General features: G+C 33.9%; 1 protein-coding gene across 2 annotated transcripts; it reads left to right on the top strand.

Moving 5' to 3' along the window:
• The first annotated feature begins 3,147 nt into the window (after positions 1-3,147).
• OR4K1 (olfactory receptor, family 4, subfamily K, member 1) lies at positions 3,148-9,034 on the top strand. Of its 2 annotated transcripts, XM_015143083.3 has the most exons (2): positions 3,148-3,365; positions 7,927-9,034. In XM_015143083.3, the coding sequence occupies exon 2, from the start codon at positions 7,946-7,948 to the stop codon at positions 8,879-8,881; it is 936 nt and encodes a 311-aa protein (XP_014998569.3). In that variant the 5' UTR covers positions 3,148-3,365; positions 7,927-7,945; the 3' UTR covers positions 8,882-9,034.
• Positions 9,035-14,639: the final 5,605 nt, after the last annotated feature.

Genomic DNA, 14,639 nt, shown 5'->3' with positions numbered 1-14,639 from the left:
TCCTTCTAACAGTCAGGACCCTCAGCTGTAGGTCTGTTGGAGATTGCTTGAGGTCCACTCCAGACGCTGTTTGCCTGGGTATCAGCAGCAGAGGCTGCAGAAGATAGAATATTTCTGAACAGCGAGTTTACCTGTCTGATTCTTGCTTTGGAAGCTTCCTCTCAGGGGTGTACTCCTCCCTGTGAGGTGTGGGGTGTCAGACTGCCCCTAGTGGGGGATGTCTCCCAGTTAGGCTACTCAGGGGTCAGGGACCCGCTTGAGCAGGGAGTCTGTCCCTTCTCAGATCTCAACCTCCGTGTTGGGAGATCCACTGCTCTCTTCAAAGCTGTCAGACAGAGTCGTTTGCGTCTGTGCAGAGGTGTCTGTGTGTCTTAGTTTACTGTGCCCTGTCCCCAGAGGTGGAGTCTACAGAGACAGGCAGGTTTCCTTGAGCTGCTGTGAGCTCCACCCAGTTCGAGCTTCCCAGCAGCTTTGTTTACCTACTTAAGCCTCAGCAATGGCGGGCGCCCCTCCCCCAGCCTCGCTGCTGCCTTGCCGGTAGATCACAGACTGCTGCGCTAGCAATGAGGGAGGCTCCGTGGGTGTGGGACCCTCCCGGCCAGGTGTGGGATATGATCTCCTGGTGTGCCTGTTTCCTAAAGCGCAGTATTGGGGTGGGAGTTACCCGATTTTCCAGGTGTTGTGTGTCTCAGTTCCCCTGGCTAGGAAAAGGGACTCCCTTCCCCCTTGCGCTTCCCAGGTGAGGCAATGCCTCGCCCTGCTTCAGCTCTCGCTGGTCGGGCTGCAGCAGCTGACCAGCTCCGATCGTCCGGCACTCCCCAGTGAGATGAACCCAGTACCTCAGTTGAAAATGCAGAAATCACCGGTCTTCTGTGTCGCTGGCGCTGGGAGTTGGAGACTGGAGCTGCTCCTATTCGGCCATCTTGCTCCGCCCCCTCGAAACTTTCATTGACAATGATTTAACATATTTTTCCCCCAAATTACTTCAAATTATGTTGACATTTTTTTCAATCTATAAGGTAAAGAGGTCTTATTATTGTCATAGAGTTGTAAAGTATGTCTGTTCTTTTGAACTCCCTGTGTATGTGCTCATTTTTCTACTTAGTTGTTGATATTTCTTTATTTTAATTTCTAATAGTATTTTGATTTACAAGGAATTAGTCTCGGTCATACGTGTTGCACATATTTTATAGTTTGCGATTTTTATTAATGTTCATTGTGGGGTTTTTGATATATCAAATCTAAAAATGATTAAGTCAGTCAATTCTATCCATTACATATCCATATATTTATGGCTTCTTTAATGTCATGATTTAGAGGCCTTACCAACTCCAAGATTATTAAAAAATCTTCACGTTCTTTTTTTCTAATGTTTCAAACTTAATCTTTGATCCAATTAAAATTTATTTTGCTTTTATAACTATATCTATGCAGATAGAAATTTACCTTTTCCTATGAATTTCATTTATATAGTAATCTATATTTCTTTAAATTATTATAAATAACTATTATTACAAATTATAATTTATATATATTTGGTTAATTTCTGGATACTATTCTGTTCCATTTATTCTTTATATATAAATATATATAATTTAATATATACATTTTATACATATTGCACATTGTGTGTGTGTGTGTGTGTATGGGGAGAGAGAGAGAGAGACAGAGAGCATGGACCAAAATATTTCACCTTGGAGCTTTTGTTATTTTTTTTAGTAAAGTTATTTCTGGTTATTTTTCTCTTGCAAATATTTCCTGTCTACTCTTACACAATTTATCTCCTAGTAACCTTTGTAGATTATTTTAATAATGATTATTTTATGCAATCAAAAGAAACTATTTCTAATCATCCTGAGCAAAACACAATTATTAGGAGGATTTGGCATTATCTGCATGTTTGGTAGTACATTTAGAGAAGCAGCTTCAGAAAATGAGCATTAGAAGCCAGACAGCATGAAAAACAGTCAAGATTATGCTTGTCTGGTAAAAACAGATGCTTGTTGACACTGAGTCTTCCCTGAATCATTGCTGCTGAAATCCACCATTATTTTACTATTGTGGTAGTCTCTTAACTGTCTGTTTGTCATTGTATTTCTCGCTTAAGATGTTAAATTAGACTTTATGCATTTTAGAATTTTTCTTTGTAGTCTGGATATTTTTAAAATTTAATTCATAAGTGTGTCCATTTTTTTGGTTTATAAAAATTTGAACATAATTTTACAATCTTTAATTTTTTTCCCTCAACATTATGTTTTTAACCTTATATATATATGTACAAAATATTATTTAACAATTTAAATCATTGAATGTATTTCATCACACTAAAATATTATAATTCCCCACTCTCTCTCTATATATAAGTACTTGGGTTTTTTCCAGTATCTCTCTCCTTCAGTCAGTACTGCAATATGTGTCATTTTGCACAGATGCTTATATATGTGAACGTTTTACTAAGGGGTATACACACAGAGGATACATAGGAAGATAGAGAGAAACACTAAGTAATAGGGACTCTCACCTTTAATTTCTATACTTAAAGATCACCACTTGAAACTTACATCAGAACCTGTGGATATCTATAAAACTTATTCTATAAAATATAGTTGAAAAAGACTGTTGATGTATTTTGGGAAACAAATAAATTTATATAGGGAATAAATGAGAGCCTCTTTAAATATTTGAAGAAACATAATATTGAAGTGCTAATAGATTTACTCTTTAAATTACAGATGGTAGAAACAGTGGAGCATAGATTGAACTGTCTTATGAAGCAGTGGGCTCCTTGTGATTGGAGGAAACACTCTGAGGCAAGGTGATCATTTTTAAGATTGTGTGATTGTTTTATTAACAGAAAGTTAGGAGTTGAATACTTAAATACTTCCTTTGCTGACTGATACTCAGTTAAAATCAAGTAATCTTTTGCTTCGTATGTATCCACTAGCTGGCAAAACAAACAATTTTTTTTTCTTTTCCATTTCTGGAAAATTATTTTGTGAAAAATAATTACTCCCACTGGAAAGTGACCTAAGAGGTCTAAAGGGTGATTTCTTGCTTCACCAATGAAATCAATTTTCTAGAATGAGGTTAAAAGGCTTTATATTGTATTGCCTAAAGATATTGTCATTGCTCGGTTGAGTGCAAGACGATCAGAGCCCTCACCACCTCAGGACAGGACTTGAGAGGCTCGCTTCCATATGGCATAGTGTAAGGAACCAAGTTAAAATGCGTCCAGTTAACACTATATTATAAATATTTTCAGTATGAAGACTCATAGGACAAAGTGGGAAACAGAAACAAACTAGAGGACACCAAACTGGAGAAAATAAGGAAGAAGTCAAAGACTTGGACAACTTTTCCAAAGTGTAAGTATTATACATTCATTGTGAACATATTGCTGCACTAGAGAAATAATGAACAAGATCTCTTATAGATGCAAAATCAGCAACTAGAAGATAGCAAAGTGGAAGTTATTGTTGTCTCAAATTGAAAACTCCCTCTGGAAGAACATTCCTGTTCTCCACTTCTCTGTCTATATCATTCTTCCACTGTACTGCTTTTGGGCAACCCTGGTAAGAAGAGGATCAAAATCTCATAGTCAGAGGAACATATGTTACAACCATTATCTTTCCCTTCCCTGACCCGTTTATGCTTTCTGTTCAGGGACTCTGTAGCCATTAGTTTAACAAATATTTATTGGCTATCAAAATTTGCCTCAAATGAAGAAAGGTGTAGCTATACACAGTAGAGTAATGGTCAGTAGGATATCCTTTATTGTTTGCTTCTAGGCTTATAGGTAATCAAGTATTATACATGAAAATAAAGACAAGAAAAAGTATCATGCTTATGATTTCAGAGTTCTATTGACACGTTGTATAGATAGATATTAATCTAACAGCAACCCTTTCATACCCAACTTGGTTTTACATGAAGAAGAGGGAAATTTTCTTATGGTGTATTTTGGGATCTGAAAACATTCCTGTCTCTGAGGTATAGTGGCAATGACAAAATGATTGATTCAATAATGAAGAAGCTTCTGGGTGCTCTGCAGACTGCCCAAGGAATTCGGACTTTTATAAACTCCATGTGTTTCCATAACCGCCTCTGCACTTAGAATTTTAGAAATGAAACTAGCTTTAGAGATAATCCAGTTCTATGTTTTAGGTTCAGTCACACAGCTAGAAAGTAGCAAATGTTACTTGTCTATACTATTGGGTAACTACCTTAATTATTAAGAAGAAAAAGAGATATAATGTTGAATCTGATCTGTTCTACTTGCATTAAAAAAATCGTAGGAAGTTAGTTTGGAGAGGAATTTCTAGTTGTTTCTTACATTTTGAAAAATAAGACTAAAAACCTTATCATTTGTTAGATATTGAAAAGATATAATTTGTGGGAAATTTGGATATTTTCAAAAGATATATTTTTCAATGATAAGATGATTTTTGAAAAAGGAATAATACCACTAACATTATTTAACAATTTTTTGTTAATCATGTTTTCTTCTCTTTCTTCTTCCTTCTTCTTTTCCTTCTTTTTTTTTCTCCTCCTCCTCTTCCTTCTCTTGTTCCTTCTCTTCTCCCTCTTTCTCCCCCTTTGTCCTCTTGAGCACCCTCTTTCGTCTCTTTCAATCCCCACTCCCGTGTAAATGCCTGTTATGCTCCACTCTGAAATATAACAAGTGACATCGCCATTTCACATGTTAGAAAAGGAGTTGATGGGTGCTGACGAGTTGATGGGTGCAGCACACCAACATGGCACAAGTATACCTATGTAACAAACCTGCACGTTATGCTCATGTACCCTAGAACTTAAAGTATAATAACAAAAAAAAAAAAAAAAAAGAAAAAAGAAAAGGAGTTGAGAAAAGTCAAGGAACTGTTCATTCCATTAGAAATTTTAGGAGCTGAGATTGAATCCAAGCCTGTCCCACTTTAGAGCCCCACCACTCTGTTCTATCACTCATAAGATTTAGCTTTGTTTGTGCAGAAGCATCTCCCAGTCTACTATAGGAGTCATTACTACAAGTATACAACTTACTAGTAGTATAAACTTGGGCAATTTACTTAGCCTAAGCTTCTCTGTGCCTTTGTTCCCTCAATTTTAAAATGCATATTTGAACAGTAGCTACTCTGTAGGGTTATTTTGAGCATTAAAGGAGTACAAATGCATGCCACATGCTTAGGAGACTGCTTAGAACATAGAAAGTGCTATAAATGTTATTATTATTATTTTTTATATAAAGCACATTTTCTAGTATTTGCTGTGATAGATGTATGTACAAAATACTGTGCGGTTCATTTAAGTGGTAAATCTTATCACAAATGACATTTCAATTATGGAGTATTTTTTTACTATAATTATAATGGTTCATTATTATTATTGTATAATGAGCTGGTATATATTCCATACCCATAGTAGTAGAATCTAAATTTATTTGCATGCTCTGTGTCAAGGAAAACTTTTGCTTAATAACCTATGAAAATAAATAATGTTTTATTCTATTAAATAATCATATTTAATAGGCTTTCCACAATGAATAGAATGCTATAAGCAGTCCCTCATGGTGTCAAATTTTATCTTTTAAAATTCATAACTATAGCTCTTTAGGAATGTTTTTACTCTTAGGAATGGGAATATCTTTCTTTTTCAATGTTTCTTTGCTACCTTGTTTCCCCTGCTCATGTATACACATGATTAGACATGCCGGCATTGCCCCAAATCTTCCACATGGAAATGAGATCCCATATGGAAACTTGTAGTTAGGTCAGTTCATGACTCATTGATCCATTTACATTCTTGAGTAACTTAGGTTTCTGCATTCTTCTTAAAATTACATATTTTAACCATATGTAAACATGGAAGCCCCTGAAAGTGTAGGATATAGTTCTTCAACATCCAGGTTAAAATGACATAATGAAAGCTTAGACACAGTTTAAATACTTTTTAAATTGGTTTATGGTTACCTATACAATTTTAACTTTTAAAATATATAATATTTATTATTTTGGTCAAATCTAATTAACCTGGTTCTAACAAACCACTGAAGAATATGGAGGAGTGCAGAGCTTCAATTAGTATAAGAACAAATAAGTATCTGCTGTTTAATGTTGGATACACAGAGCTAAGTTAAAAAATGTTTACTGAACCACTTCAGGAAGGTTGTGTAGGGTTTTCTCTGGGACCAAGTGGCCACATGTGTTAAGAAAATGTCAAAAAATGTTTAATGGCTCATGTCTGTAATTCCAGCACTTTGGGAGGCCGAGGCGGAAGGATCACCTGAGGTCGGGAGTTTGAGACCAGCCTGATCAACATGGAGAAAACCTGTCTCTACTGAAAATACAAAATTAGCCGGGCGTGGTGGCAGTCGCCTGTAATACCAGCTACTCAGGAGGCTGAGGCAGGAGAATTGCTTAAACCCAGGAGGTGGAGGTTGTGGTGAGCCAAGATGGCGCCACTGCACTCCAGCCTGGGCAACAAGAGCCAAACTGTCTCAAACAAACAAACACATTTAAGAGGCAATTTATGTGCTAGTTAGCTTTTCTTTTCTGAGAACTTCTTATGCATTTGAAATGAACCATATGAGATATTTCCTAAAGGACCATTCCTGAAATGTGTTACAGATTTTGACAAATTCAAGTTTGTCAGGCATGTGTAGAAAGAGATAAAAGACAGAAGAAAGAGACTGAAAACACATTCTTAGTTACTGTTTCATTTATCGTTGATTGGTCTTTATGTGACAGAAGGTGAACTTTGATTAACTGTTTGTTAAAAGGTTGAAAGGGAATGTTTTTGACCTTCAGAGAAACTTTCAGAGGGTCACCATTGGCTTTTCCTTCTCTATTATGGCAAATTGCTTCTATTGTTTCCCTTCCTTCCTTCCTTCCTTCCTTCCTTCCTTCCTTCCTTCCTTCCTTCCTTCCTTCCTTCCTTCCTTCCTTCCTTCCTTCCTTCCATTTTTCTTTCTTTCTTTCTTTCTTTTTTTTTCAGAGTTTCTCTCTTGTTGCCCAGGCTGGAGTGCAGAGGCGCAACCTCTGCCTCCCAGGTTCAAGAAATTCTCCTGCCTTAGCCTCCCAACTAGCTGGGATTACAGGCACCCACTACCACACCCAGCTTTTTTTTTTTTTTTTTTTTTTGTATTTTTAGTAGAGACGGGGTTTCACCTTGTTGGCCAGGGTGGTCTCAAACTCCTGACCTCAGGTGATCCACCCGACTCAGCCTTCCAAAATGCTGGGAGGATAGGCGTGAGCCACCGTGCCCAACCGCTTTTATTGTTTCTTAAAATAGTTTCAAGAACATTATGATTCTCAGTTCCACTTAGTCTTGTGTTTAAGGCTAATTGCATTAACGATTTGCTCCCGACCTACCATTGGTAATTTAATAATTATTGTTTCTTAGCACGCCCTCTCCTCCAGTCAGGCCGCTCAACTCACAGGTTCCTGAATAAAGTACATCTTTATATTTTTACCTTTGTATCTTTATTCCTGTTATTCCTTTTGCCTGAAATAACAGACTTTTCCTTCATTTTTGGCTAGCAAATTTCAAGCTTTTAAGAAGTTTTAGCACAAAAATAAAAGTTATTCGAGCTAAAACTTATTTTACCACTTTGGCATAATCTCTTTAATCTTATTAATACTTACGCTATTAAAGTATTGCCACTTATACTTTCCTGTTTCTGGTTTTATATTTTAGTTTTTTTTAGTATGTGTATTTTTTTTCTAATTATGACAGGGACAGGGATTCATATCTAATCCTCTTTTTCATACTCTTTCAACTTTCATAGGAGTCATGGGTGTTAAATACTAGTCAATTGAGCATATATATAAATATAAATAACTTAATTAAATTGACTATATTTCTTTTGTTTATAAACTAGAGGTATTGTAATGCCAATCGTTGTGATATTTTACTGATTTCTTTTTTTAGGTAACCGCATATTGGATACATGGCTCGCACAAATGAATCGGTAGTGTCTGAGTTTGTACTGTTGGGACTCTCTAATTCCCGGGAACTTCAAATTTTCTTTTTTGCCATCTTTTCTGTAGTCTATGTGACATCAGTGCTAGGCAATGTCTTAATTATTATCATTATTTCTTTTGACTCCCGTTTGAACTCTCCTATGTACTTCTTGCTCAGTAACCTTTCTTTCATTGATATCTGTCAGTCTAACTTTGCCACCCCCAAGATGCTTGTAGACTTTTTTGTTGAGCACAAGACTATCTCCTTTGAGGGTTGCATGGCCCAGATATTCCTCCTTCACAGTTTTGTTGGGAGTGAGATGATGTTGCTCGTAGCTATGGCATATGACAGATTTATAGCCATATGTAAGCCCCTGCACTACGGTACAATTATGAACCAGAGGCTATGTATAATTTTTGTGTCTATTTCCTGGGCGGTGGGTATTCTTCATTCTGTGAGCCACTTGGCTTTTACAGTGGACCTGCCATTCTGTGGTCCCAGTGAGGTGGATAGCTTCTTTTGTGACCTTCCCTTGGTGATAGAGCTAGCTTGCATGGATACATATGAAATGGAAATTATGACCCTAACAAATAGTGGACTGATATCATTGAGCTGTTTTCTGGCTTTAATTATTTCCTACACGATCATTTTGATCAGTGTCCGACGCAGGTCCTCCAGTGGGTCATCCAAGGCTCTTTCTACATTAACTGCCCACATCACAGTGGTGATTCTTTTCTTTGGGCCTTGCATTTATTTCTATATATGGCCTTTTAGCAGACTTTCTGTAGACAAATTTCTTTCTGTCTTCTACACTGTTTGTACTCCCTTGTTGAACCCCATTATCTACTCTCTGAGGAATGAAGATGTTAAATCAGCCATGTGGAAGCTGAGAAACCGTCATGTGAACTCCTGGAAAAACTAAGATTGCTATGAAGAAGCATAATCCTGAATTAGAATGAAGATCCTCCAGTGTATCACAGTGTCATGCCAACCATCTTTGCCAGCGATATGGGTTGTTGAGTTACAGAATTGGCTTTTTGTTTTAAATCAAGGGAATTGCATCAAGTCAGTCTCTGATTCTATTTATATATAATGTTAACTATTTTTTTCATTGTTTATAATTCTAAAGTATAAATTGTCTTGAAAATATTTAGTAATACTTAAAATATTTTATAAAGAATTTAGAGATTCCAATGTGCATAAAATGTTATTGATGTTACTAAGCTTGTGATTCTCTTCAACTGAATACATGATACATTTAGACCTGACAATCAAAATGTACAGGCATACTGAATTTCTGATATCTTTACCCAATTTATTTATAACATTACAACACACACTGACATAGTAGAAAAAGTATTACATTTTACAATATGGATTTCACCTTGTTGTTATACATTTTTAGCTTTTCTTTATCTTATGTATTAAGTATTTTAGCAATTTATCATTTGGTTATATTTGTGTATTTATAGTTTTCCCTATTTACTATTTTGTTCCTATATTTTTTTCTGTTTTCCTTTAGATTATTTGACACAAATTTTTGCTTTCTACAAAATTTTCTAGGTATTTGGTGCCATCAACAACATATATATATAAATAAATATACATGTGTATATATGTGTGTGTATATATATATACACACATATATATGTGTGTGTGTGTATATATATACATTTTTCACAAGCCTACTTATTTTTAAAGTAGAATAAATTGGCTATAATGAATTCCACATTATTCACAGAAAATTTTAAATATCTTTGAAACTGTTTGCAAATATGGCAGATGTTGAATATTTAAGTTCAAAGAAAAAGTTAAGTATCTAAAAAATATAAATGTACAGAATAATACAAATCATTTGCTACTGAAGACCCAAACTGAAATCTATTATTTCATATTTGTTTGAAAACAGAAGAGAGAAAAGTAAAATGTATGTACCTCTAATACTAGTGATTAAAAGCGTCTGTTAAGTATAGTTTCATTTCCCAGCTAAAAGTTTTCTTATGTACTTCTCCCTGAGATTTGCATTATCAAAAGTTCTTGGAATAGAAAGACTAATTGTATTCTATAATAACAATGAAAAAAAGAACTACTTTATGGAAAATATAAAGCCTGTGATTGTCACCACTCTAGATTTGTATTTTAATTATAAGAGTTATGTTAGTGGCTATGTGTACAGATATTAACTCTGCATGCTAAGTCCTAGTGGAAGCAAAATATTAGATATAGATACACAGTCCTGTTAAATCATCATACTGTTTATGTTTAGCTGGTTTTTTTTTTTTGAGCTTCAGATTATTTTTGGTCAACTTCATTTGTACACTCTCAAACATAATGACCTGTTAAACTTGACTACCTGTTATATTTTTCATATGGTGCCAAAAACATTTTGGACACACAATAAACATGAAACTAGTGATGATATTTTTGGTAGTATTATTTTCTCCTCACCACTAGTGAAAGTGAAAAGGTGTTGACTATATACTTCAAAAATGAGGTCATTTCACTGCTCTCATTCTCAGTATTCTCATATGTAAAATAAAGTTGTTAAAAATAGCTATTTTGCAGCAACTATGTGACACAAGAGGATATAATGGAAATAAAGTCACCTTGTGAAGCATAAAACATACAAATAGCTTTAGTGCTATTACTTTTGAAAAGGTAATTCTGCAGGCACCTGGATGGGTATGAATTCTGTGCAGGTAGCCTTTTGCTCCTTCTGCCTGTCAAGTAAACAAAACTGATGATGTATGGGAGCACTCTCTCTGTTTTCCCTTATTAAAATGTACAACTCTAAATTTAGAATTTTGCAGTGATCATTTATTAGCACCAACTTAGAAACCAAATTAAATATATTCAATAAGAAATAAATTTACACTGTGTATAAAATATATTATCAGAATTATACAAATGTGAATTAACCCTTTCCATCAAAATCTTAGTATCAAATATGGCAGAAATTAAATACAAATAATTAAAATACAATCTAGGTTTTGAAGAATGTCATAGTGGAGAAATGTACTACAGAAATGAGAAAGAAAACTGATTTCTTACTCCTGAAGTAAAAAAGACATGGAAAGAATAGATTTGGATTTCAATGTTTGGATGTTGTATTAGTTTACTATGGCAACCATAACAAATTTCTACAAAATGGGTGGCTAAAGAAAAAGAAATTTATTATGTCACAATTCTGGAGACTACATATTACAATTAAAATATGTTTCCTTTAAGATTAAGAATGAGACAGAAAATATTATTATCACGATTTCTATTCAATGTGCTGAAGATTCCAGACAGTTCGAGACAAAATAGCAATAAAATATACACTTAGAAAAAATATATTTTTAGAAAAACTTTTTCTCTGTATATATGCATCTATATATGCATTTCTGTATATATGTAGAAAATATTTTAAGCTATTAAAATTAGTGCATTTAGCAATGTTGTTTGATAACGGTTAATTTTTCCCAAATTGATCCATATATTTAATGTAATCTCAGTCAAATTTCTAATAATACATTTGAGCAAATTGACATGCTGATTCTAAAATTTATATGGAAATACAGAGGCAAGAATATCCAAAGAAATTTAGATCTTTAGAACTATAAGATTTGTTATGAAAGACCCAGAGTAACAACAAAGAAAAAAAGTTACAGCATATACGCAAATGAAAAAGAGAATGGAATAAACCATGAAACCACAAGAGTAAACACAAGAGAGGAAGAAAGAAACAAAGACCTATAAAATAACTAGAAAACAATCAACAAAATGGCAATAGTAAATCCGTGCCTATCAATAATAACCATCAATATAAATGTATTAAATTCTGTAATTAAAAGACGACAAAATGTATTTTAAAAACATACAACTATATATTGCTTACAGGAGACTCGCTTCACCTGTAAGGACACATATTGACTAAAAATAAAGAAAAGAAAATTATATGCCATGCAAATGGAAATCAAAAGAGAGCAAGAGTAGCTATACTTAGATCAGATAAAATAGACTTTAATTCAAAAACTGTAAAAAGAGACAAAGATGGTCATGATATAATAATGATGAAGGGGTTGATTCAGTAAGAGGATATAACAGCTACAAATATATATAAATCTCAAACCAGAATACCCAGACGTATAAAGCAAATATTATTAAATGTAAAGAGAGAGATAGACCCCAATGCAATAATAATAGAGGACTTCAACATCTCACTTTTGGCAAAGGACAAATCATCCAGACAAAAATTCAGCAAAAAACAACAAATATAAAGCGCACTCTAGATCATGTGGACATAACAGATATTCACAGAACATCCCACTCAACAGCTGAAGAGTATGCATTCTTCTCATCAGCACATGGGAGTGTCTTCAGGGTAGATCAGATATTAGGCCACAAAACAAATCTCAGCAAATCTATAAAAACCAAAATCAAGTATCTCTTTTGACCACAATGGAATAAAACTAGAAATCACTAACAGGAAAACCTTTAGAAACCATTTAAATACATGTAAATTTAACGACATACTCCTGTATAACAAATGGATTGATGAATTAGTTAAAAAGAAAATTCGAACACTTCATGAGACAAATGAAATTGGAAACACAATATATGAAAACCTATGGAATACAGCAAAAGCAGTTCCAAGTGGAAGGTTTATAGCAATAAACACCTGTACCATAAGAGACAAAAAAACTCAAATAAACAGTCTAACATCATACCTCAAGGAACTAGAACAAAAAGAACAAACACAAAATTAGTAGAAAAAAGAAATAGATGAGAGCAGATATAAGTGGAATAGTTACTAAAACAATACAGAAATCCATAGTGAGTCTTTTGAACAGAAACAAACCTTTAGTTAGATTAATTTAGAAAAATAGAGGGAAGGTTCAAATAAAATCAGAGATAAAAAAGTATACATTACAACTGATGTAACAGCAATACAAAGGATTCTAAGAGACTACTATGAACAACTACATGCCAACATATACATATACAACCTGCCAAAATTGAATTATGAAAAAGTAGAAACTCTGAAGAAACCAATAGTGAGCAACAAGATAGAATTTATAATAAAAAGTCTCTCATCAAAGAAAAGTTCCAGATCTGATGGCTTCACTGCTGAAAATCTACCAAACATTTTAAAGGACGTTATCAATACTTTTCAAACTATTTCAAAATAATTGAAGATGAAAAAATTCATCCAAACTCATTCTACAATGCGGGCATAACTCTGATACAAAAACCAGTCAAAGACACAACAAAAAAATGAAACTACAGGACAATATCTCTGATAAAAATAGATGCAAAAATCCTTAAGAAAATACTAGCAAACCAAATTCAACAGCACATTAAAAAGATCATTCACCATGATCAAATGAGATTCATTCTAGATAATACAACCTACATAATGCAATAAATGTGATACATCACATTAACCAGGATCAAGGATAAAAACTAATTTATCACTTTGATAAACAGAAAAAGTATTTGACAATATTCAACAATGCTCTTTGATAAAAACTCTCAACAAAATGTACCTCAACACAATAAAGGCCAAAAATGACAAACCACAGCTAACCAGGGAAAAGTTGAAAGCTTTTCCTCTAAGATCTGAAACAAGACACAGAGGTCAATTTTCATCAATTTTATTCAACATAGTACTGAAGTCCTAGCCAGAGAAATTAGGCAAGAGAAATAAATAAAAGGGATCTAAATTGGAAAGAAGGAAGTCAAATTGTTTCTATTTGCAGATGACATGATTTTATACATAGATTTTATATAACAGTTCAACCAAAAAGCTCTAAGAAGTGATAAATTCAGTAAAGTTGCAGGATACAGTATCAACCTAAAAAAGTCAGTAGCATTTCTTTTACTTAAAACTTTTATTTTAAGTTCAGAGGTACATGTGCAGGTTTGTTACATAGGTAAACTTGTATCATGGGAGTGGTTGCACAAATTATTTCATCACCCAAGTGCTTATTGGTTCTATTGGCTGCAGGGTGACTATAGTTAATATTGCATACTTCAAAATAATTAAGAGGAGAGGATTTTAAAAGTCCATACCACAAACGAATGATCAATGTTTTAGATAATGAATATGCTAAATACCCTGATTCTATCATTACTGAATGTATGCCTGTATTGAAACATCACACTGTGCCCCATAAATATGTAAAATTATTATGAGACAAATAAAACCAAAATAAAACTTTTCAAAAATAGAGATGGAAGAAACCTGGGTTGCTCAATCACTGACAGGTGACCAGTCACCAACCATAACACTACTGAGCACCGTTACATGAGCAGATATATCATTTCATGTGGCTAAGTACCTAAAATTTTATGATACTTTGTTACATTAGCTAGAATTACTCAAACTAATAATAAAGAGAGTGGGAAATAAGCCTGGGTAGAGAAATTAATTTTAGAATGATGTTGTAAGTCTTACTAAGAAATCTCAACTTTGCTAAAAGTACAATGGAAAGATTGAGGTATTGTAGGAGGTTTAATGTTATCTATTTAGAATAAGCAATTTGATTGATCACAGAAAATGTATTAGAAATAAAAAATCATAAAGAAAATGAGATAAGTTGATGACACCTATTGCATCAATCCAGTGTGTAATGAAGTTGGGCTAGTTGAGGATCACAGTAAAATAGAATTGAACAGACTCAGAAATATTTAAA

Source organism: Macaca mulatta, chromosome 7, assembly GCF_049350105.2.
Source record: "Macaca mulatta isolate MMU2019108-1 chromosome 7, T2T-MMU8v2.0, whole genome shotgun sequence".
Classification (NCBI taxonomy): Eukaryota; Metazoa; Chordata; class Mammalia; order Primates; family Cercopithecidae; genus Macaca; species Macaca mulatta.
The sequence above is the reverse complement of the archived record's forward strand: the minus strand, read 5'-3'. Positions and strand labels throughout refer to the sequence as shown.

Coding starts and splice junctions, on each gene's coding strand:
- OR4K1 (XM_015143083.3), top strand. CDS start 7,946: ATGGCTCGCACAAATGAATCGGTAGTGTCTGAGTTTGTACTGTTGGGA.